The 25,141-nt window shown below is 42.3% G+C and overlaps 2 protein-coding genes across 4 annotated transcripts; one reads left to right on the top strand and one right to left on the bottom strand.

The window, feature by feature from the left end:
- Window positions 1-211: 211 nt before the first annotated feature.
- LOC121912617 (serine/threonine-protein phosphatase 6 regulatory ankyrin repeat subunit A) lies at window positions 212-20,933 on the top strand. 2 transcript variants are annotated; one of them, XM_042434850.1, is made up of 29 exons: window positions 212-531; window positions 8,955-9,038; window positions 9,857-9,935; window positions 12,219-12,289; window positions 12,851-13,051; window positions 13,125-13,212; window positions 13,385-13,527; window positions 13,689-13,796; window positions 13,883-13,987; window positions 14,563-14,641; window positions 14,841-14,955; window positions 15,287-15,369; window positions 15,451-15,514; window positions 15,642-15,710; window positions 15,893-16,033; window positions 16,149-16,260; window positions 16,434-16,460; window positions 16,878-16,952; window positions 17,093-17,294; window positions 17,476-17,563; window positions 17,716-17,833; window positions 17,955-18,174; window positions 18,285-18,372; window positions 18,463-18,546; window positions 18,651-18,799; window positions 18,886-18,968; window positions 19,239-19,321; window positions 19,432-19,523; window positions 19,608-20,933. In XM_042434850.1, the coding sequence occupies exons 1-29, from the start codon at window positions 505-507 to the stop codon at window positions 19,904-19,906; spliced, it is 3,177 nt and encodes a 1,058-aa protein (XP_042290784.1). In that variant the 5' UTR covers window positions 212-504; the 3' UTR covers window positions 19,907-20,933. The 2 variants fall into 2 exon arrangements, with proteins under 2 accessions (XP_042290784.1, XP_042290782.1); XM_042434848.1 differs by lacking the exon at window positions 212-531 and adding an exon at window positions 6,790-6,960.
- Window positions 20,913-25,073, bottom strand: btd (biotinidase). 2 transcript variants are annotated; one of them, XM_042434852.1, is made up of 7 exons: window positions 24,986-25,073; window positions 24,594-24,754; window positions 23,481-23,630; window positions 23,152-23,306; window positions 22,057-22,234; window positions 21,384-21,959; window positions 20,913-21,304 (listed from the first exon to the last, which is right to left on the bottom strand). In XM_042434852.1, exons 2-7 carry the CDS (start codon window positions 24,645-24,647, stop codon window positions 21,032-21,034), a joined length of 1,386 nt encoding a protein of 461 aa, XP_042290786.1. In that variant the 5' UTR covers window positions 24,648-24,754; window positions 24,986-25,073; the 3' UTR covers window positions 20,913-21,031. The 2 variants fall into 2 exon arrangements, with proteins under 2 accessions (XP_042290786.1, XP_042290785.1); XM_042434851.1 differs by having other exon boundaries at window positions 24,594-25,043.
- Window positions 25,074-25,141: the final 68 nt, after the last annotated feature.

Below are 25,141 nucleotides of genomic sequence, written 5' to 3'. Positions count from 1 at the left end.
ATGTTTAAGGGTCAATTGTCAATGTCTTTGGAAGAAATATACAGATAACAGAACTGAAATGTATATTTATCCACAATTATTATCAATATTGTGTGGACTAAGGGAATCACTGCCAAGTTACAATAAAGTAACAGGCTATTTATAAGTGAACAATATTATCACAGGTTTAGTGATAAAAGGTTGGGAAGTCAAAGATTAATGCAGCAGAGAGGAGCTGTCCCATCAGCCAATCAGTGGCCTTGGTGTTAATGTCGTTAGTAGTGATGGTAATGATGTCCAGTATGCTGTGTGCAGTATGTTGACTGCCGTGTTATGGTCCCAACTTTCCCGTTTTGTCATTCCTGTCCCATGTTGTGGTGAGTTTGTCTATGGCAGGAAGGAAGAGGGGAAGCTGCACCGTTTGACTCCACTCCGGAGAGTCTGTGCTCAGTCAGTTTCCCCCCCGGTTAATCATCAGCAACTACCGGGCGAGTTACTGCCTCCGTTTACTGTAACACGGGGAATATGGCCGTGTTGAAGATACGAGACCAGGTAATGTTAACTATACATCTGTTTAACCAACAGTTAACGTAATGTTAACTCGCCGGTTACACTTTGATAAACACCAGTTCACAGCTCGTAGCTTGAGTGTTTTATGTAGCCATATCACAGACTGTTAACTTAATTGTAGTGGTAGCTTAACTTAGGCTACATAAAACAACAAAGTTTACGGCGAGTTAAAACAGTCTGGTAAATGAAAAGTTAGAAACGAAGGTCCAATGGCTAAATCAAGCTAATGTTACTTAATGTTAGGTTAGCTATCGTTGAGCTCTTACCGTTAACTGACATCTGACACGTTAGCTAACTAGCTAGCGGTTACCAGTAAACAGAAAACCAGTTAACTAGCGTAGCTAACGTCACGTCACCTATTGCCTTGTGTTAACTTAGTTCAATGAAAACGGCCAGTTCCATGTAAAACAAAAACAATGGCAACATGGTCGTTTGTCTGTTTTCTTCGGTGTTTTTGACTGTTGCTGTTTGTTTCTGTTTCTGGTGATGATGGACTGTTGAACACAGCTGGAAAGCTACGAGATTAACATGGTGGCTAACTCCCTTTCTGTAACTGTTAGCAGCTCTTTGAGCTCTTGCGAGACAAGATTTCCCGTTGTAAAGTTAATATAAAGCTGGTGAAATGTATCATTTTGAATTGAATCGCGCTTTTCAGAATCATCTGACTGCAGGCCGATCTCTACCCAGGGAGCTTGCTTTGTCAGCTGTCTTATTTCAGCTCCCTGCTCGTTTTCTCTGGGGCAGCTGCGGGCAGTCACCTGTTGCCGAGGATAAGGAAGCTGTCAGACTAAAATAGCAGGTGGTACTGATTCCAAACTCTCCAGCTGAGTCCATGAATTAGACACTATCCACAAACTCAAATCAGCTGTTGTGAACAGTACTGAACTAAAGGCAATAAAGCCATTGTAGTGTCTATCAGACGCACCTGAATCTCACTAGCCATTTTGTTTAAGAACCTCCTTCTGATTTTCCACATTAAGGAAAATAAAATAAAACAATTACTATTCAGCTAGAAACCATCACATTTGGTGCCAGTATTTGTATAATCTTTTGATGTATTGGTTAACAGAAAATCTGTGATATTTGTAGTTATTAATCATTTAAAGTAAAAATAGATATTTTCTGGGCACAGATTCAGATTCATTTCATATAATTGTTAATTTAATACAATAGTTTTTGAATTGCTAGTCAGACAAAATTTGCAATTCAAAACCAGTTTGTGCTCTGGTACCTTGTGTTGTAAATTTCTTATACTTTTACATTTTATAGACTAAATCATTATCTGATTAAACAGAAAAATTCAATACAATCAAATGACAGTAATAGTTTGTTGTATTGTTTGAAGTAAGTGTGACTAACACATTCTTAGTCATCCTATTACAGTTGTATGCAAGAGTTTAGGCACCCCTTAACAAATAACATATTTTGGTGGTTTTTCAATTGAAAAGATGTAAACACAGCCTCTTTAGGATATGGAAAAAAAAACACAATATCTTCAGCAAACGCTACATACATAGTCAGTACTTAGTAACACCCCCTCTGGCAGATATCACAGCTTGCAAACACTTTTTGTAGCCAGCTAAAAGAAGGAAAATGCTTCTAGTTCTGCAATATTCTTGGGCCATCTTGCATGCACAGCTCTTTTAAGATCTACCCACATATTTTCAATTATGTTTAAATCAGGGGACTGTGAAAAACCTTCAGCTTCCCTCTCTTGAGGTAGTCCATGGTGGATGTCGAGGTATGTTTAGATCATTATCGTATTGTAGAAGCCATTCTTTTTTCAGCTTCAGCTTTTTTACAGACAGTAGGATGTTTGTTTCCAGAATTTGATGGTATTTAGTGGAATCCATTTTTCCCTCCACCCGTGCAATGTTTCCTTTGCCACTGGCTGCAACACAACCCCAAAGCATGATAGATCCACCTTCATGTTTAACAGTTGACAAGGTATTCTTTTCATGAAATGCTGCTCCTTTTTTCTCCGAACAAACCTGTACTTATTGTGGCCAAAGAGTTCTATTTTAACTTCATCAGTCTGCAGCACTTGTTTCCAAACGCATCAGGCTTCTGTAGATGTTCTGTTGTATACTTCTGACATTGGATTTTATGATGAGGACGCAGGTAAGGAAGCATTGCTGCACAGTGGAACAGTATACCACCACTCCTGAGTCTGCTGAATCTTCCTGCAGGTTTTTACAGTCAAATGGGGGTTGTGGTTTGCCTTTCTGACCAGAATACGAGCAATTCTCTCTGAGCGTTTTCTTGATCTTCCAGATCTCATCTGGACCTCCACAGTTCCCCTAAACTACCATCTCCTAATTACATTTCGCACTGTGGAAACAACAAGCTAACAATGCTTCGCTATCTTCTTGTAGCCTTCCCCTGCATTGTGGACATCAATAACTTTCAATTTCAGAGTCTTACACAGCTGCTTAGAGGAACCCACTGTTGCCGAATGTTTGCACAAGGTTTGAAGAGTCAGAATATTTGTAAAGCTTTGAAATTGGTACCAACTGATATTTCCTAATGACAACTGTTGACATGCCTCAGGCCTAACGAACTGATTAAGGTCTGAGACTTTGTAAAAAGAATCTGAGATTTCTTAAGGTGACCAAACATGATGATAATAATTTTATGTATTTATTTTTTCAATTTATGACATAAAAAGTAACTATGCATTAATGTTTGCAGAAAATATTGTTTTTTTTTATATCCTAAAGAGGCTGCGTTTACATCTTTTCAATTAAAAAATCACCAATATGTTATTTGTCAAGAGGTGGCCAAACGTTTGCATACAACTGTATGCATTTCTTCAGAACTGGCTTAAATGGTAGAATGAATACTATAGTACCATAGTAGAATACTGTTCTGTAATTCTGGAGTTTGGTAAAAATGTGAACTTCAGTCAAAGTGGGTCAGTGACTGTACAGCTCTGTGGCCTGTCATGGCCTGGCCTGATCTGACCAGTCTTCCGGGCAGGCAGCACACACGCAACAAGCGGAAGAGTGTGTGATTAGATCCCCCTCTCTATTCTCCATTGTTCTCTGTAGTGCTTGCTGACAGAGAATGGGACAAAGGGGCAAAAATAGTCACGGAGAGGACAGGAATGGAGACAAGAGTGAATGTCATCGTTGACAATGGCTTGTACTGTCCTCTAGAGGGCGCCATATAGCTTTGGAGCATGCTGAAGTGTCCTAGCCAGGCTATGGTCCTGCCTGAACAGAGAGGTGGTGGAGAATGCAAGAAAAACAGAAGGTCAAGCACATAAGAGAGCTAACTGTATAGTAGTTCTGTGTTTGTTTACATGCTCAGGGCTTCTCAGATGTGTCCATGATGCATACATCTGCAATATGTTGATAATCGCAGCAATTGCTTTGGGTACCCATTTTTTGTATTCTCTGAATTAAGTGACTGCTATAGTTAGGATACACACCACCAAGCCAACACATGTCATCAGCCATCACCAAAATTTTTAAAATGTAAAATAGGTAACAACAAATTCCGTTCAAGCACTATATTAATAGACTGCAGTATAATAAATACATGATTTGGATAGCCCTGGAAAGAAATAAAAAGTAGCACCATTCACAAAAGTGTCAACATGAAGGTGAGGGTATTCATGTGTTGTCATGGTCAGAGTGTGCATGCATTCCATACATGTAATGTCATGACAGCAAAGCTTTATTACTGACCAGCCACTCTTGAATCTTTATAATCTTTGAAATCGCTGGATGTCAGCATCTTCATTGCTGCTGTGTGTGTGGATACGTGTGCCAGCAAACACACCCACATGTGCTGGCCTTTGTATTTCTGGTCTAGGATTACATTACACCCATTGCATCCTGTTGCAGGGTCAGAGCAGAGGTCAGTGCAAGCTGCATACTTTCACTCACATGTGTGAGTAAAGCTCTTAGGTTGTACTGGGATTTTGTTGTTGGGTATGTGTGATAATAGAGTGCTTGCATCCTCTCATTGTTGCAGTGAGATTGGGTTTATCTTCTGTATGTTTTTCCTGGTGTCCCATCGCTGCAGGAGCACTGCTATAAATGGAGCAGGCATTTTGTCTGACACAGGAAAAAAACTTGTTTAACACATCACACAGACACATGGTCAGACTGTAGTCCTTATTTATGGATACTCATCCTTGTTTGCTGTTGACCACTCAGCACTGTATTTAAAACTTGTTCTGTCACATGATTGCTGAGCTTGGCTTTGCTTTTGAGTTCTGTTTACACCTTTAAACACACGTGAATAGGACGTATACACACACCTCACAGAATGAGTCATTGCAAACAACAACAAATCTGCTTTGTAAATATCTTTGGGCTACATTCCTGGGAGTATACTCAGTGTTAGCTAGTGGGATAGACAAAACATTGGCTGTCTGTTTTATATGTTTTGCTTCTTAAACATCATATTTTATTTGTGCCTCTGCAATTCTGTAATGGCATCTCAGTTGCTGGAGCAGCAGAGAGGTTGTTCCATATTAAAATTATAAATGGTAAGTCCATTAGACTTCAGATTTAGGCCCGCAGAAAGACTCCATCCAACTGAATCTCTCTCTCTCCCATTTGCCCTCCCTTGCTCAATCTCTCCCTCTGAGTTAATGGGGTTGTGTGGCTTGGCAAGATTACTCTTTTTAGGATCTGTGTTGAATATGAAGGAGACTGAGACAAACACACACAGACATGCACGTACAGACTGGTCTTGTTAGCTACCCTCACATTCTCTGGCAAAGCCAGTTTGTTCCAGTTTTATAATGAGGAGATGGGGACTTTTGAAGCGATGCCACCGATACTGGAACACACATACGCACAATGATCTGGTATCCATTTTCTTTTATTCTCTTGACATTTATGAGAAGGAAAGGCTTCTTTTAGTTTGGTATCAAGTTTATGAAATTACAGACCTATAATCAAAATTTTTTTTTTGTAATTTCTAAAAACAGCACAACATTGTAGTGCAAAATGTTTGTGCCATGCTGTGTGGGTTACAGTCTTTTTTAGCTCGACCATTACTGTAATGCACAATATATCAACAAAGTCAAATGTCAGCGTTGTTTTGAGTGGATTAGCACTGAATCCATAAAACAAGGATCTATAAATCATGATACAGATGTACACATACAGATATCCAGACAGGAACTGAAGTTCGCCCATTCCACAACATCGCATTGATCACTGATGATGGCAAGAATCAATAGTGCTGCAACATCATTCCACTTCCATTTTTGTTATTACACTTTTTAGAGCAGCGATAGCAACTTTCATGGGGGACTCAGCGTTGGCATTATCCAGCAAGTAACCTGATAACAGTCTGGCATCAAAATAGTCCAGTGTTTCTCGCTTTTCTCTTTTGTTTCCTCTTCTATTTATCTACCTCTCTGTCTCTTCACATTCTGTACTTTTGGTCATCTAGTCCGTCTGTCAACTTTCTGTAACCAGTTTGCGCCCCTTTGTTGTCCTTAGCCCTTCCTCTTTGTCCTTTGCTCCATTCATCCTCAGGCTTCTTTGTCTGTTGTAGTGCTCTAATTACCTGTCTACAATTATTCTCTCTCTTTCCCCTCCCTCTAACCCTTTCCCTAATCCTAATCCTACTAACCTTTTCACTTTCTCTCCTCTCTCCCTCTTTCCCCACCCACTCCTCCTCCTCCTCCCCCTCCTCCTCCTCACCCCCCTCACTATCTCTTCTTGAAAGAGCTTGCTTCAGCAGTCTGCCTGAAACGAGCGATACATACCCACACATACATCGGTGCTACGGCCCCTGTCCACACTAATCACAGTCTGTGCAAGCGTGTGTGTGTGTGTGTGTGTCTGCATCTGACGTGTGTTCCTGGCTGCAGCACACCAGTGAGGATATGTAGCTTCCTGTGTGCCGTCGGGCAGCCCAAGCTCATTCTGCCGCATGCCGCTTACCGCCACCATTACGCAGAGGAATTCCCTGCTGTCTCTGCTACTGCTGCTCACAGAGAGTGCGAGTGTGGGTTAGAGAGAGAGAGAGGAGGAGAGGAGACATGCAGCACAGCAACACTGGCAGATGAAGGACAGAGCTGGATTCCACTTTGGATTTTTACATCGGGATGTGCAGCGTACGTTTACAAGGACAACACCGCGTTTATGGGATTTATTGCTGACCTTTGTGCTCCTGATTTGTGCATGTATGTAAGAGGGAACAGCGTGTATTTGTGTGTGTGTGTGTGTGTGTGTGTGAGAGTGTGAGCGATTGTGTCGCTGTGTGTGTGAATGCTTGTTCCTGATGCGGTCAGAGCGGGCTAGTCGTGTGTGTATCGTGGTGCTGGAGGAGGTGGAGGAGGATGAGCCCTCTTCTTCACCCCCACCTCCTCGGCCCAAATCGTCCCCAGACCGCAGATCCCATCATGCCTCTCGGAGGGCTGCTGCTCAGGAGGACAAGGTGAGACGGGCCCTTCTGTTTAGTCCCCCATTGATTGATTGCATTGGAATCTGCTGAAATTCTTTGTTTCAGGTTTTGTCACGTTTAAGGTTTATGCAGTTGTTTTTTTTTGTGTGAACGACAGCGTTCACCAGGGTTTTTAAATAGACGACCGCACTTCTCATACCTGGCCCGAAGTTTAAACCTGTGCTGAAGAACACAGTTACACAGCCCATTTCATAAAAATACAATGCACTGCCAACACATGTCATCCTAAATATAGCACAAGTATAGTCACCAATTTAGCCCTGCCATATGAGATGACTGCTGGTTTGTGTAGATTATCAGCAAAGCCTCGGCCTTTGTAGTCTCCAGCATTGTCTGTATAAAGGGCAAGCCTAGCACTGAAACATGGTAATACGTCTTTTCATCCTATGAAAGCTGCTCTTTGAAGTGTATAGTACGGAGGGGGTAGGCCAATCTGAGACAGAAGATGTACTGGCTCTGATGACAGGGTTCGTGCTGTTTGTGTGTGTACCTTCTCCGATCCCTGACTCAATTCCTGTGGTCATCAGTGTAATAGGCATGACACCGATGCCGACATGTCTGACAGCCCCGCTTATTTTTAGGATGGATCAAATGAGAGAAGGTTGGGGAAAACAGAGTGGCTGAGAGTAAGGTGCAGGTCCATATCATAGTACTTATATACTACGGAATGGCATAACTTAAATCTCCCTTTCCCTTGGTAGCACTTGCTAGGAAAAGGGTGCATAAGTGACAAAGTGTTACCAATGAATGGACACAGTGCTTCCATTGACTTAATGTGCTTGATAGACTGCAAATGAGGGAACGGCAATATAATTTAGAAGGCCTTTGACATTTGAAGCCTCCAATAAATCTGCATCATCGTGTCATATGTACTACCAGGAATTTTGCTTATTTCATCGAGGCATTTTCACCAATACTGCAGCAAAGGGCAAAGCAATGATAACAGTAAACTGTTTATTATTAATATTATTCCCTTAGACTGATTGCTCATCAAAACATATGAAAACAGAAATATTCTGCCATAGTCATAAAATAGAGAGTAACGCTATAAGAAAAGTTGAATAAAATTACTTTGTCCCTCATAGTGACAAATAATGATTTAATGTGATAATATGTTAGTTAATTAATTATTTTCAATGTTTTAGGTTCTATTTATTACACAAGATAAAAATAAAAAACGCCCAAAGACATAAAAATAGCCACAAATATAAATACATCACAAGAGTACTGTATTGAGTTGAATTGTGAGCTGAAAAGAGTGCCACTTCCTTTAACCTTTGATTTGAATGCTGTGTTGCCCACCAACAATTTTTTGAAGGTTAATGATTAGGGTTGTGCAACACTGTTTTCGAGTCCCACTCAGTATCAGCCCAGTATCAGACGGCACCATTCTGCCATGCCAACTTTTCACATTCGTGCACAGAAGCATAGCTGTGACTAAGATGAGAAATGATAATAAAAAAGTGTGCTCCGGGTGTTTTTGTATCTCTTATTCATTTGCAGCCTCCTCCCACTGGGGGAATTTGTCATCTACTCTTTGTATAACTTGTTTATTGCTCCAATAAATAGTTGTGCAGAGGAAATGTTTGAATATAATAACCCTGTCATTTTCGTCCACATTCCGCTTGTCTTTTACATAGCTATTTACATGGTTATCAGCTGGCCTTGCACCACTAACGACAGAGCACAGCTTTAACCCTTCACGTACTCAAACATTTATATTAGGGTGTGTGCTTATGTGTGTATGCTACATGTCATAAAGAAATCAGTGATCTACAGCCAGTTGTGACCTAGGGCCTGGGATTATAGCATCTGTGTGTGAGAGTCAAGCGCTCACACACAGACAACTCTCCCACTTTTAATGCTCATAACTCTTACTGATAACACAGTCGTCAGCATAGAAAATTACTGCCTTACAAATCTAGGATGTAGTAGTGTATCATCAGCTCTTCTTTTGGTCTCTGTAGCCGTCTCTGCTGAGAGCCATCTTCAACGTGGACCCAGATGAAGTCCGCTCCCTCATATTCAAGAAAGAGGATGTCAATATTCAGGTGAGTCACACTACTTTTCTCCCATTTTATTTGATAGTTTTGTTCAGATTGCACCCCTGTGTATCTGTCTTTCACATTGTAGCCTCAAACACATACCATATAAACAAGGATCAAGGTTACTATTGATCTGAGCTCCTATTCATCTCTTTACTGACTGAAAATGCCTTCAGGCAGCTTCTTACTTTACCCATCTTACGTAACTGTCAACCAGGGCAGGGCACATAAACTGTTCCTGACACTCCATCACTTCCTATTGTTTAAGGACATAACCTTCACCTGATTTAGCTCCTTTTTTTTTCTCTCATTACTTTCGCTTTCTGGCCCCAGAACACATTTTCTCAGTTTACACATCATTCTGTCCTATGCTTTGTTTTTCTCTCTGCGTTACTGTCTTTCTGTGGGACTATAATGCTGGGGTCATCACACTGAGTCTTCCTGGAGTCAGCAACACTGGCCCGGGCCTGTTGCAGTCACATGACATTTGTTTATAGCCCCACTCTGCTGATTGCTCTCTACTGCACTGAAAGAGAGGGGCGGGGGTGCAGCAGCAGGGTGTGTTGACGTGATGGAGGGAAGGAAAGAATACAAGTGAACAGATGACAGACATTTTCTGTTAGTGGGTCTAGTCTCATGTTTCTTGCGGTTTGCAGCAGTGTGAGGTCTATAGATTTTGCTTCGGCATGTGATTTGTGCCTTTACTCATTCATTGTGTCTGTTTGTGTATGAGCATGTGTCACAAGGCTTATGTTTGCATGAAAAAGAGAAATAATACACATACTTAAACGTGTGCTCTTCTCTGTTGTGGGATCCTCTGTCAGGACAATGAGAAGCGGACGCCTCTGCATGCTGCAGCCTACCTGGGAGACGCTGAGATCATTGAACTGCTCATCCTCTCAGGTAAACAACAGAGCTTCCCATGAGCACTAGCTGCTGGCCAAACCGCCGGCTACTTATTTAAGTCTAGCCGGCTACTTAATTATATTAAATTTTGATTCTAATAAAATAGTTTTGATTAACAAGTTGCAATTTGCTATGCGTGTACATTTACGACCACTAGCTTCCGCTTCAAAACAATGCAAGCATGATGGTAGAGAAATGTGCCTATCTGTCTCTATCAGTCCCACCCCTACATGATCGATATGAATGTGTGTGTGTGTGTGTGCACTCAGCTGAGAGGATGTGTCCTGCCAACTAAAGAGCAGAGACAAAACACATTAAGAATTGCATTGATTGCACAGACAGGGGACATCCTCATTAAATGGGCTACTTTGGAAAAGACCGGTGGCAGAAACTTGATGATTGCGCAGTAACTATCAAAAAAAGTCCACTGAAAGCGCTGCATTTTCCATAAACGCCACACAAAGGTTTATGGGCTTAATGAATGAACAAACTAATTAATTATCTTTTATTTACAATGCACTTTTTACAGCAGAGTCATCTCTAAGCCAAATTGCAAACACACACTAAAACAGGCAATGACGTCAAAGTAACAGGAAAATGAAGGTATGTGTCAGCCTCACACTCAGGATGATAGTGAAGATAAAAATGAAGACGAAGATGACTAGAAGTTGAGTTGATTCAGTAGACTCACATGATTTGAGTCAAGGGATTCACATGTTTTGTTAGTTATTTTTGGCATAGGTTTATTTTATAAATAATTAAATTTAAAACCAATACATAACCTAGATAAGACATGGGATTAAAAACATGTTCCCCCTTAAAATAACCTTGTTTATTTTCATTGAATGAGAGTGTATTTATGTTACTAGTAAAACAATACATTACTATCACTGTGACATGTCTTGATAAACCTTACAGTGAAGGTGTCAATGAATAATTAAAAAATAATTACAAGGTCTAATGATTCTTAATTATAAAAGTTCTGATCAGTCAGGAATAGGCGTAGTTTTAAATATTAATAGCTATTTGCAGACTGTGTGAGCTAAAATGCACAAGAAGCCTAATTCTCCTTTACAATAATTCACTACATGTTTACAATCGGGTAGGCAAACTCGTTAAAATATGCAGTAATTAAGAACAGTGTATAAGTTGGAATAGAGGCATTAGAATGTGCCAGAGGCCACCAATTTTGGGCTTAACGGCCAAAACTTTTCTCCCAGGGAACATGCCTAGCTGGCTACTTGTTCCCACTGGTTACTCCATATCCTTGTGGAAAGCCCTGAAATACTACAGTATAGCTCCGCTAGCTACATTCTGTCAACCTGTTCAGCAGTCTATTCTATTGAATATCCTCCAAACACACATCTACCTCTAGTATTATTTCTATTTGAAAGTTTACTCATCCATCCACATCCACACAAGCTGTTAGCAGCCATTCCTCTATTCATCTGGCTGTGTGTTTCACTTGTGCATCCATATAAACTCTCATGGATTAATTAATTCCTGCACATTCATTCATGAATCAATCAGACTCACATTGCACTTTTGTTGAGTGATAAAATCTACCATTGCGAGTGAGTAAGATACTTGTCAGTATCTTAAGATAAGTTCACCTTAAGAGAAATGCTAGAATAACTTGAGCTGGATGCTAATGTAGTGGATTAATCTGCCTTATTTTAAGACGATATCACCCGTTTCAACTATTTTAATGTGAAACAAATTCGAAAACAAGACAATTATCTATTTTTATCTGCATATCTGCTCACTCCTCCGTGACTATCACTCTGTCTCTGGGTGACTGGTGACACTGCTTGTGATTTATCAATCATCTGATAGGGTCTATACCGGCTTGGCCTTCTATGAGGTGGGGTCAACACAAGCGTAGGGTGTAAGGTGGTTGTGCGTGTGTGTGTGTGTGTGCTAGTGTGTGTTTACTGTTTCTCAATAATGTGAAGAGATAGCAACAGGTGCAGTTTCAGGGCTATTTTAACCCCCAAGCTGTGCCAAACAGGATCATGGGAGTTTTATATCTTCCAGGCACTATTGGCTCACATGACCCCCCCTCCCCCCTCTCCCATAAGTCATGAAAAAAAGAGCCTTTTAGACTTTTAATGTGTGTTTAAGCTTTTTACTCTTCGTCTTAGTCGTACAATGTAATTTTTGAAGAGCAGACATTTTTTCAGGTTTTCACCTTGTATAGCTCTGCTGTATCTGCTAATGTTTACATTTATCTTTCTTCTTCTCTCTCTCTCTCTTTCTCAATCTCTCTTTTCATCCAAGGAGCCAGAGTTAATGCCAAAGATAATAAGTGGCTGACTCCTCTTCACCGAGCTGTCGCCTCTTGTAGTGAGGTAACAAATTACACAAACACACACACACTAATTTGTACTCTATCGAATGACTACTGCAATCCTGTGTCTCTTTTTCCCTTTGTCACAGGTAATGAAATGAGTCTCATAACTTGGTTATTATGACTATCTGATAGACAAATTCGACCTGTCTAAGGGGGATTTCCTAATCAAAATAGCACTGTGGGAAAAAAAATCTTTGCGGCATTGTGCTTAGTTTCTGCTTACCTCATAGTCATGAGATTGAAAAGAATGCCACCATGAAAATCGTAAAATCTGACCGAAAAGGGACAATTGGATGTATTCACTGTGCAGTGTGTTGGTGTTTGATAAAGCTTTAAATCTCTTTACCTACCCTGCCCGGTCTTGGGCAACATGCCCACTCTAACACAGCTCCTTGCTGCTGGTATGAAAACACCCTAAGAATAGCAAAGACTTTTAAAACCACCCACACACACAACCAAGCTACCTGCACACCCTCACATGTGCTTTGTCAGAACACTGAGGCATGTTAGAAAATAGACCTTCTGTCTGCATAATCTGACCTATGTCCTCTCCGTCTAGGATGCAGTGGCGGTGTTGCTGAAGCACAGTGCAGATGTTAACGCTCGGGACAAGAACTGGCAGACGCCGCTCCATGTAGCTGCTAGTAACAAGGCAGTACGCTGTGCTGAGGCACTGGTCCCACTGCTCAGCAATGTCAATGTGTCTGACCGGGCAGGACGCACTGCCCTGCACCACGCTGCCTTCAGTGGACACGTAGAGGTTGGTCTCTTTTACTTAAAGACACACAAAGACACACACGACAGCACCTTTTTCAATTGCTTTTGTGTGACAGATGGTGAAGTTGCTGCTGTCCAGAGGTGCCAACATTAATGCATTTGACAAGAAGGACAGGAGAGCCATCCACTGGGCAGCCTACATGGGTAAGATTGTTGTAATGTGGGGTTCTATTATCAGACTAGACAAACCCTCTGTCTCTCACTGGCCCTACATACTGCTCGCTATGTGTGCTAACTCCCCTAGTTGAGGTAAAAATGAACATGTCTGGACTGGACTGAATCTGACTCATACTCTCCCCTTCCTAATGTGTTTCAGGTCACCTGGAGGTGGTGAAATTATTGGTGGCCAGTGGAGCAGAGGTCGACTGTAAGGACAAGAAGGCCTATACCCCACTCCATGCAGCTTCCTCCAGTGGCATGAGCAGCACAGTGCACTACCTGCTGGGCCTGGGGGTCCATGTCAGTACACATATACTATGCACGCATTAAACTAGCTAAACTAAAATATAAAATAAGATATTTTAGATGATATTAATATAGCATTAAAGTTAAAATGCAAAAAATACCGTGTTCCTCAAAAATCACACATAAACACAGACTGCTTCTCTCTCTCTGCTTAGGTGAACGAGGTGAATGCCTATGGTAACACTCCACTCCATTTGGCCTGTTACAACGGACAGGATGTGGTGGTCAGCGAGTTGATCGAGGCGGGGGCTAACGTCAACCAGGTGTGTGTGTGCGTCTCTGTGTTTGAGATAGAGTGAGCGTGGTAATTATGTGTGTTTAACTGTACTGTTTGTTACCTTTTCTCCAGGTGAATGAGAGGGGGTTTTCTGCTCTCCACTTTGCTTCTTCCTCACGTCAGGGGGCACTGTGCCAGGAGCTGCTGTTGGCCCACGGAGCTCACATCAACATGCGGGTGTGTCCATATGCATGAAAGTTTAGCTCAGGAATTGTGTTTCCTGTCTATTTAGGTTATATGAATGTATAAAAATGAGCCATATAAATATATCAATAAAAGCATGTGTGATCATGTGTCAGCATGTGTCTCCATGCCAAAATATTCCTATGATTCCAATTGTTAATAGACTGTAATCAACAGAAACCTCCTACTTACATGTATGCTTGTTTGTTGCTCAGTAGCTACCAGAAAGTTGAAATGACAGTGTTGTTAACACTTTGGTAGCTCAGATGGAATCTGATATGAGGTTCCCGCAGCCTCAAGATGCACGGCCATATGGAAGATGAAGGGGGAGGGGGGGTGGCTCCCTCAGGCTGCAAGCTGTTCTGGGAATATGTGTGTGGGTGTGTGTGTCGTCCACAGGGGGGTCTTCACATAGCTTTTGCTAATTCTGAGCTCTCTATAACACTACAGCAGCGTCTAAAGTACCTCTACATGTACTGCAACGCTGATATTTTGACTTTATAGAAAAATCATAATCATGTTTTTTATCCCTCTCTGCCTCTCCCCCGTCTCTCCCTCCATCTGTCCAGAGTAAGGATGGGAAGACTCCCCTCCACATGGCAGCTACCCATGGCAGGTTCTCCTGCTCGCAGGCCCTCATTCAAAATGGTGAGAGCTCCTACAGTGTGCTGTCTGCTTTAGGACTGAAGTGAAATTTGCATGTGCGGGTAGTGATTATAAATGTTCTTCATGTGTGGCACAATATGCAAAATGATTTTCATCCATTTTTTTTTTTTTTTTGCTGCAGGTCCTTATGTTGTTTTCATGGGAATACTTAAATCCATCTCTTTTATTTATATGTGTGTAGGAGCTGAGATTGATTGTGAGGACAAGAGCAGAAACACTGCCCTTCACATCGCTGCCCGCTACGGCCATGAGCTCATCATCACAGCGCTCGTCAAACATGGAGCCAACACCGCCAAGTTAGTAGCAACTGACATTTAATCATCTGTGAATCTTCTCATTCAATGTAATCTACGCTTCAGTGATAAGAAGCACATTTCCATGATTTTTCCACTTTAGAACAATAACTTTCCACTCTTGAATTTTTTATTGTCGCTCTACTAATGAGCCTTATTAGTGTTAAACAAATTCCTCTTGGCGTATGAATGAAAACATTATAAAGCCTGAGGACATGTTTAAACTTGGGATAAACCTCTCTTTCAATGGTTTTTCTTTTTTTCTATCATTCTAAATGCAAAATACCCTCCATGTCATGCAATGACTTGTCTTCTATACCTTTTATCTTTTCAGGAGAGGCATTCACGGGATGTTCCCTCTACACCTGGCAGCTCTCAGCAGCTTCTCAGATTGCTGCAGGAAGCTGCTGTCCTCAGGTACATTAATGCTGATGCCTTTCTTTTCACTGGAATCACCTAGTTGACACCAAAATTGACGCTGTTTGCATATTTGCTCAGGATTTGACATAGACACCCCTGATGACTTTGGAAGGACCTGTCTACATGCTGCTGCAGCTGGAGGGTGTGTCATTATTCCTGCTCACCACCTTTCTATTGTTTCATAAGCTCTAATTCAATGAAATAATTTCCCTGCAATTTCCATAGATTGGTATGTCAATAAAATCTACTGATGCTGTCTCTCTGACCAGGAACCTAGAGTGTCTGAATCTGCTGTTAAACATAGGTGCAGACTTCAACAGGAAAGACAACTTTGGAAGGTGAGTTAAGCAAAGTTTAATTCTTTTGATGTTAAGCCAATAGAGCGCAGGGGTCACAACGATAGTGCAAACATGACTGCTAGGAAAAGAAATAAAATAACAAGAGCTGAAGACAATAGTAGAGTGAGAATATGAAATCCTCACTGGCACTGATAATGATATTATCCCTCTTACCATCCCAGGACTCCACTACACTATGCATCAGCTAACTGTAACTACCAGTGTGTGTTTGCCTTGGTGGGCTCCGGGGCAAGCATCAATGAGCTGGACCAGAGAGGCTGCAGCCCTCTGCACTACGCTGCTGCAGCTGACATGGATGGAAAGTAAGTTCTACTGTTTAATTGATCCAACTAATAGTAAAGTACCCAAAGAATCCTCAATGTCAGATGGAGGTTTCCTTCTCTTGTTTGTTTCTGAATGTTGTTTTGTATTTGACAGATGTGTGGAGTACCTGTTGAGGAACAATGCTGATCCAGGAGTGAGGGACAAGCAGGGTAACACTGCGGTGCACTATGCCTCAGCTTATGGACGCACACTCTGCCTGGAACTGGTGGGTCCACCTACCACCGTGAATGAAGATGTGTTTCTAGAAAACCTGCAAATCATGCAAACTAAATAAATATGTTCACTTCCATGTCCTAAAAGGTTTTAAAATTGTAGCGAAAGCTCAGTTCCAAAAAATGTCATGATATCACAAGCAAACTTTGTATGTGTTTGTTTCAGATGGCGAGTGAAACACCTCTTGATGTGGTAAGGTTTTATCTAATACTTACACTCATTATATGCACCTTACTCAGTGTGCCCTTACAGTGACTCTTTGTGAAAGTGGCTCCATCTGCTGGACAGATGGGGAATAGAGTGAGAGATCATCTGCTGGGCAGATGGAGCTACTGTGAAACCTCTTTTATCTTGTTATTGGTTAGCTAACAATACAATCACAAGAAAGATTTTCCTTTTTTAACCTAAAATTAGTCGAGACACATGCTTATGCAAAGCACTGTCTCTCTCTGGTGCAACTGCTTCAGCATTGTTAATAATGCAGAGTAATGTGACCATGACCAGTTTATACTGTAATGTAACTGTGGCAGTGACTTATTTGTAAACATAAACATATTGTGTAAACCTTGTTCTGAAATGAGTAATATGTGAACCGCCTCACTATTTCAGTTAATGGAGACATCAGGAACAGACATGCTAAGTGATTCAGACAGTCAGGCTCCTATCAGCCCACTCCACCTGGCGGTGAGTTCAAGGATTGTGTCTGTATTAGGTTGTTTGTATCTCTGCCAAGTTAACTCTCTCTTTATCTAGCCATCTTTGACCAGGTACATTACCAGTTAACATAAATCAAGTGTGTGTGTGTGTATCCTCCATTCATCCAGGCATACCATGGACACTGTGGCGCATTAGAGGTCCTCTTGTCCTCCCTGCTGGATGTGGACGTTCGCAGCCCAGAGGGCCGGACCCCCCTCAGCCTGGCCTGCTCCAGGGGTCATCAGGAATGTGTCTCCCTGTTGCTGCACCACAGCGCCTCACCCATGACCCGTGACTACACACACAAAAAGACGGCTATACATGCTGCAGGTATACATATAATGTGTATATATAAGCAGGAAATCCCCCAGACACGTACAATAGTTTTGTTGAAATGCCTTAACATCACATGAGTGGGTTTTATTGTGTGGCTGTTAGAAAGGAAAATCTGTTGTTATTTTAATAATGTAGGTCATGACCCAGTGTGTGTGTGTGTGTGTATCTGCCATAGCTATGAATGGACACCCAGAGTGCCTGCGCCTGCTCATGAGCAACAACGACCAACACATTAATGTGGACATAAAGGACACCAACGGACAGTGAGTGTGTATGTGTGTGCGTAGACAAAGTAGCTTAAGCTAGAGGCTTTCTGTGAGTTTATTTTACTACTCATTTGTAAGTAGTTTCACTTGAACAGTAAATAAAATAAACAATGTTATTGTGTGTTGTCATTTTTCCACAATTTGTAAAGGACCCCTCTGATGTTGGCAGTAGTGAATGGACACACAGAGTGTGTGTACTCCCTACTCAGTCAAGGAGCCAATGTGGAGGCTCAGGACCGCTGGGGCAGGACGGCCCTACATAGAGGGGTGAGATAGTCAAACATACCCACTAAAATTGCAAATATATTGTCATATTCTATTATATTATAAGAATTGTTTAATCATTTACCATTTAGAGTATTTTCCATGATCCTTTTTTTCCACACAGGCAGCGACAGGCCAGGAGGAGTGTGTGGAGGCCCTGCTCCAGCGGGGGGCCAGTGTGTGTGTGAGGGACATTCAGGGCCGCTCCCCTCTTCACCTGGCATCTGCTTGCGGCCGGGTCGGTGCCCTGGGTGCCCTGCTGCAGGCTACCAGCACCTCTCACACTCACACACACCTCACTGACAACCAGGGCTACACACCACTGCACTGGGCCTGCTACAACGGTACTGAAACACTTGAAAACATCATTTGGGTTTCTGTCTGAAGGAGAAATCTGTTTTATGTCTGTTCCGCTCTTTCTACTTCTCTCATCTTTTCCTCTCTTTCTCTTTAGGATATGATGCGTGTGTGGAGGTGTTGTTAGACCAGGAGGTTTTTAAGAAGATTAAGGGCAACGCATTCAGCCCACTGCACTGTGCTGTGTAAGACAATGTGTTTGTTTTTTCATTAATGCTTTCATGCAGATAGACTCTGGTTTGAGGGTATGTGACAGTATGTGTTGTGTGTTTCAGTATGAACGATAACGAGGGAGTGGCTGAGATGTTAATTGACTCCCTGGGCACTAATATCATCAACACCACTGACTCCAAGGGCAGGTGAGAGATGCAAACAGACTCAAACGACATCATGTTTTTATGAGTTGTTCAGGGTGAGCACAAGCTCCGTTCTTACATCGTTAACCATGTTCTTGTTGACGCAGGACCCCCCTTCACGCCGCAGCTTTTTCGGACCACGTCGAGTGCGTCTCCCTGCTGCTGAGCCACGGAGCTCAGGCCAACGTAGTTGACACGCACACGCGCAGGACACCGCTGATGATGGCTGCTCTTAACGGACAGACCAACGCTGTGGGTCAGTACACCTACTGACACAAATACACTGTTAGTCTTTGATTTCTAAAGCTTTGACATATAACCATCTCTGTTCATGTGTTGCAGAGGTGTTGGTGAGCAGTGCCAAAGCAGACTTTACACTACAGGATAACAACAGGAACACAGCCTTACATCTGGCTTGCAGCAAGGTAACACACACATATACGGAGGAGAGAGAGATGCCACTTCATTCACTGGTCATGTTGAATTATAGATTCCTTAATGTTCTGCAAAGCAAACTTGTCCTTCATGTTGGACAAGGAAAGTAAGATAAATGTTCCAGGTGAAACAGAACCTTCTTAAAAGTGGTTCTCAATAATTAATGATGGCCAAGTTGGTGGAGGGCGGACTGTACTTTGATGATATGCAAGACTTCGTTTTTCACTGTCCATCACTTTGTTGCTCTCTGCTCCTGTCAGGGTCATGAGACGAGTGCCTTGTTGATTCTGGAGAAGATCAGCGATAGGAACCTCATCAACTGCACCAACGCTGCTCTCCGGACGTACGTAGTCCTGTCAGTTTGCAGGCAGACTCTCAGCTGTACAGCAAGGTGACCTACTGACCTCATGTTGGCCTTATTTTAACAGTATATCTCCCCACATCTCCCTGCAGACCCCTGCATGTCGCAGCCAGAAAGGGTTTGACGGTGGTTGTCCAGGAACTTCTGAGGAAAGGAGCCAGCGTGTTAGCAGTGGATGAGAATGGTCAGCATTCATTCTTACTGCTTTATCCCATGTTTCACTCTTCACACACACACTCCTTCAGTGTTTCTTCTCTCTCATCTCTAGGTTACACTCCAGCTCTAGCCTGCGCTCCCAACCGTGATGTTGCTGACTGCCTGGCCCTCATCCTCAACTCCATGATGCCCACCTCACCTATGGTCACCATAGCAACTTTGCCTGCACTCTCTCTTACTCAAACAGTCATCAACCATCACCCCACCTCCAACCACATCTCCAAAGGCGTGGCCTTTGACAACCCGCCTCCTCTGAGGCCTGACCACGCGTCCTACTGCAGGCCGGAGCGCCTGCTGTCTTCCATCTCTGGTGATGATGAACTGAATGACTCAGATTCAGAGACATACTGACGACACACCCCTGCCATGGGACAGAGACTCACAATTCTGGCAGGCTAGCCAGCCACTCAGGAGCCTTAATAGATCACTGACAAGGGACAAAAAGGAGAGGAAAGAGGGAGAAAATGGAGCCAGTGTGTGCGGATTATTATTATTTTAGTAAGCCTTCAAATCTGAAATGAACCCATGTTGTAAACCAGATGTTTGTTTCCTTAAGGTGCATACCCATGGGGAAGAAAATGTACTAAAATATAGAATAAGGTGAATACACACTACATTTCTTTCAGACAGTATCACTGGATGGTCATTAAAATGACCAGTGTCTTTTTAAATATAAAGCAATGTCATATTTCTTTTTAAATGATGCTCCTCTTTGCTGATATCTTTTTGGAGTTGTTTCAAGCCTTTTCACCGTTTTTCTTCAACTATTGATACAAGAGCATTTACTGAAGAAAAGCTCAGAGGACTATGATTGTCTAAGGGAAAAAGAGAGGGACAATCTTATGGGACCAGGTGATAAATTAACTCTTTTCCCTACTTTACTTTTGAGTTCTTCTTCAAGCTGTCACGACAGACACTGATGCCTGAGACTTGGTAACGCCAGGTCATTGTTTTTGAACCACTTCTCAATTCCTAGAAGAGGAAGTCATCATTGAATCCTATGAATTTACTCTGAGCGGAGAGAGACTGAATCCTCGGGAGCTGATTCTGACAGCAGGTGGATGTAAGAACTATTTACTGTTGATCAGTTCAGGAGTCAGTCAGTCAACCACCCGAATGAGCGGCCCCAAGGAACTTTTAACTTGCAATGCTGTAACTACTTAACGTCTGTGTACTGTACTGGAGACAGGGAAAAGTGGCTGACACTGTGTATCTGTGTGTGAGACAGTGTGTGTGTGTTTGTGTGAGTGTGAGAGAGAGTAAGAAATTAATAAATATTGCCTTTTTAGGAACAAGCAACTTTCAGGCAGAGGATGAACGCTACTTGGTGCAATGTTTGTAAAGATTGAGTAATGAATGAATAAAGATATTTGTTTTTATTTTTTTTTTTGAGGTTTCAAATAATGTGACAGAATACAAATGTGTGCAACTTTGGTCAGACAATTTCTTTTTTTTAATAATCAGATGTATCTCAGTTCATTCATTGTCCAGCTGATACATGCGGCCATACAGACAGGCAGTGACCAGGCCACCTGTCATGTTTGAATGTTTCATAGTCACCCTGCCATCTGCAGTTTTCTCCAGATGTTGTGGCTGCTCCAGGACCAGACGGCTAGCCAGAACTGACGGGTACACATATTTGGTCCCAAACTTCCCCTCTAAGAGGAAATCCATTTTGGTCTCTGCATCTTCCACTTCCTGTCCACAGGAACTGGTGTCCAACCCTGCACAGCGGATTACTGCACACACCTGTAGACAGAGATAAGATAAATGTGACAAGTGTCACTTAAAGCAGTTTTAAATGTCCCAAATTATTCTCAGTCCCTACCTGCAGAGCGTAACGTCCGTTGACAATGTGTGTTCCAGCAAATGCTCCAAATGCGTAGAGCTCTTCACTGCTCTTTAAGCGCTGGTACTGCAAGTGACAGCAGAAAGTGCCATCACACACATTCAGTTCTCCTTCTGTGTCGTTAAGGAGGATAAATTTAAAAGGGTCGTACATCATGGATGAGGTGAAGGTGGAGGAGGGAGCGACTGGAGGAGGAGAATCAAAACAGCTGTCTTTGTGGCAGAACCTTGAGTCTGTAGCTATAGATGATGTGGACTCACTCCGAACATCCACTTCCTCTGTGGCCACGCTCTGCCTCACCGGCACTGGGTCTAAAACTGGCACCCTGGCTACTAGCAGCCTGCCTTCCTCTGGGTCTCCTCTCTGGGCGTGGTGGTAGACGGCAGAAAAAGGGGTGTAGATGCCGCTTCCTGTCATGATCAGTCGGTCATCACGAATGTTAGCTGCAAGAAGGGTGACGTTGGCACCCAGGCTGAACGCCTGCTGGAACTGGATTGTGTCCAGCAGAGGGAGCTGGTTCATCCAGGCTGTGGGGAAGATCACCTGACGCACACCCTGAAAGAGAGTTAGATCAGGGCAGATGAGGACCAAACACAGGAATGTAGAGTTGGTTATAAATTTTGAGCAGGGATGTGTGTATATATTTTCTTACCTTCTCCACCAGGGTAACAGTAGGCATGTGGAACAGGATGTCGAAGCAGGTGATAAGGCCAAACTTCCCAGCGAAAGGTGTATCAAATGTGATGATCTCTGGTTGTGGCGGCATGTCAAAGGCGTCCTCGAAGTAGAGGTTCTGTTTATGGTAGCGTGCTACCAACAGGCCATCTGAGCTGTATGAAACCATGAGGAAGCATTGATTTTTAACCTTCGGTAGTGGTGGAAGAAATATTCAGACCAATACAGCAAAATAAAATACTCCATTACAAGTAAAGGTTGCTCATGAAAAATCCTACCTAAGTAAAAGTACTTTAGTATCAGCAGCAAAACATACTTAAAGTATTAAAATAAAAGTAGTGGTTTGGTCCCTCTGACTGATATATTATTATATATGACATCATTAGATTATTAATACTGAAGCATCAGTGTGTAAGCAGCATGTTACTGTTGCAGTTGCTAGAGGTGGAGCTAGTTTGACCTACTTTATATACAGTTTGCTAGTTTAGTCCAGTGGTTCCCAGCATAGGGGTCGAGCCCCTCCAAAGGGTCACCAGATAAATCTGAGGGGTTGTGAGATGATTAATGGGAAAGAAGAAAAAACAAAGTTCTGATACACAAATCTGTTTTCAGCAACTCATAGACAAATGTGACCCCGACTACACACTGCTTTTTGTAAGACATCAAAAGCCAAAAAGGTTGGAAACCACTGATTTCGTCTTTAACAATGTGTTGTATTTTTAAAACTTGTTATATTATCCATTGTGTCAAATCTTCATCTGAAAAGTAACTAAAGCTGTCAAATAAATGTAGTGGAGTAGAAAGTACAATATTTCCCTCTGAAATGTAGAAGTGGAAGTATGAAGTAGCATCAAATGGAAATACTCTAGTAAAGTACAAATACCTCATAATTGTACAGTTCTTGAGTAAATGTACTTAGTTACTTTATGTCACTGACCTCAGATTATTCATCATGTTTCTGTCTGTAGCTGTAGCTGTTGGATCACACTAGTTGGAGGAAATGACACATTTTTGCACTTGCTGGACTTAAGCTGAAATGCCTCTAAAGTGTATTTGAAGGTCTGCATTGCACCTGAAAACCACGTTGGTGTTGAACTGCCAGCGTCCATCAGGGGGACAGGAGGAGGAGGAGGGGTCCGTCTTCAGGGTGCAGGGCTGCAGGTCGGCCATATTGGCCACCAAGTAGAGGCTGTAACGACGAGCCATGCAGCTCAACCGCTGGAGAACCTGAGAGACACAACCACACACAAATGAGATTTATATTCTGACTGTGCATAAATTAAGGCACAGAGCAGACTATGGTGTCTCCATGTCAAGGTAACTCAACAGACAGAATACTTGCCACCTTACAAATATCACCTAAATGCTTAAAATGTAAAATCTAAAAGAATGTTTGTGCACTTCAGTGTTGTTGTATCTGCCCGGCTCTGTGCAGGGGTTCCAGCTCTCCTGCTGGGGGTCAGGAATGGTCTCTAGGTAACTATAGATGGATGTACGGCTGAAGTTGAAACCCTGAAGACCATCCTCTGGAAACACCAGGATCTGTGCACCCTGAAAGAGAGAGAGATGTGATCGGCACAGATTAATTTAACCTACCTGCTGTGGTATTAAACACACTTCTTTATGTGAACATTAAGAGAGATAAAACACCTCACAATTGCTAACAGTTAATGTTCTGCAATTTATAGTAGATAGCAACCGAGTCATTACTTAAAGGGTTTGGGGACCACAACAGTGAAACAGCTGAGTTAAAAATAAACAATGATGGAATGTGGTTTTACTGTTTGACAAGAAAAACTGTTTTATACTCTAAGGAGTTTTACATTGAGTTACTTTAAAGCGCCCAAATGAACATTAAGACAGGTTTTGCTTGCTGTAATCATTGCTCCTGTTTATACTGACCATTAGAAGATCCCTTCATAATGAACTTACAATGTAGGTGATGGAGATGGAGATTTGGAAGTTAATCTGAAGATTATACGAGTCTTCAATCGTCTGAGTCAAATACCTTGGATATCTTTTAGTTAAAATGTCCCTCTTTATGTCTCGACAGTGTTTTCCTGTTCAGCTGCAGTAGAAGGACCATAACAAAAAGAGGGAATTTGGCACTAAAAAGATAGTGACTTTAAAAGATATTGAATTGATTTTGAATAATTTAGTCGACTGTAGCCTCATATTAAATAATAAACGTTAAAATACAAAATAAACGTTTAAATACATTTTTGCACAGAAGGAGGCCTGTGGATTTTGCCCCCCATCATTTACATTGTAATGAAGGGATCTCTTGATGGCCAGTATGAAGAGGAAGAATGATTGCAGCAAGAAAAACGTGTATCATTGTTCAGTTGGGCTCCTGACTGTTGTTTTAGGACGCACTAGGACGTTTGTGAACCTATCCTTTAATTGGAAGCCAATTAACTCGATTTTCAAAGCTGTTATGCACCTGACACACCATGAACTCTGTTGTTATTGCAATGAGCAACATTTCTTTGCTCCTGTCTCTTTGCTCCATACCTGCTGGGCAGCCAGGGCAGCCTGCTCCTGGTAGATATCCAGGTTTTTCTGCATGTGCTGGAGGGCAGCGGGGCGGGATATGGGCACATGAGGCTCCGGGTTCAGGATTAAGCGGTGTTCGTACACTGCAGCAACGTACGAGGAGTCCACATTGCTAGGCTCTGTTTGACCAATGACAAACAAACTGACCCACACAGCGACGACGAAAAACATGGTTTCTTCTCTGAGGGACAGAAATTGGGTAACCCAGCCTGACTAGAGTTACACCACATTACCAAAGAGGTCAGAACAAAGTCCTTCTTCAGGCAGAAGTCAACAAAAGCAGACTCAGTTTAATCATTGCCTGGTTTAGAGGTGATGTAACTAGACTGTACGAATCTGGGTTCACATACGTGTTGCTGCAGTCGTAGTTAAACATCTCTCTGTGTCGCACTGTCAAAGCCTAATGGACAGAAAAGAGCTGACACAAACAAAGCGTTTTATATTGAAAATACCAAACAGGAAATATAAAGCATGTGACCCGGAAGTACTCTATAAATCTGACCTTT

This window comes from Thunnus maccoyii, chromosome 15 (genome assembly GCF_910596095.1).
Source record: "Thunnus maccoyii chromosome 15, fThuMac1.1, whole genome shotgun sequence".
Taxonomy (NCBI): Eukaryota; Metazoa; Chordata; class Actinopteri; order Scombriformes; family Scombridae; genus Thunnus; species Thunnus maccoyii.
This window is presented reverse-complemented; position numbering and strand designations above follow the sequence as displayed.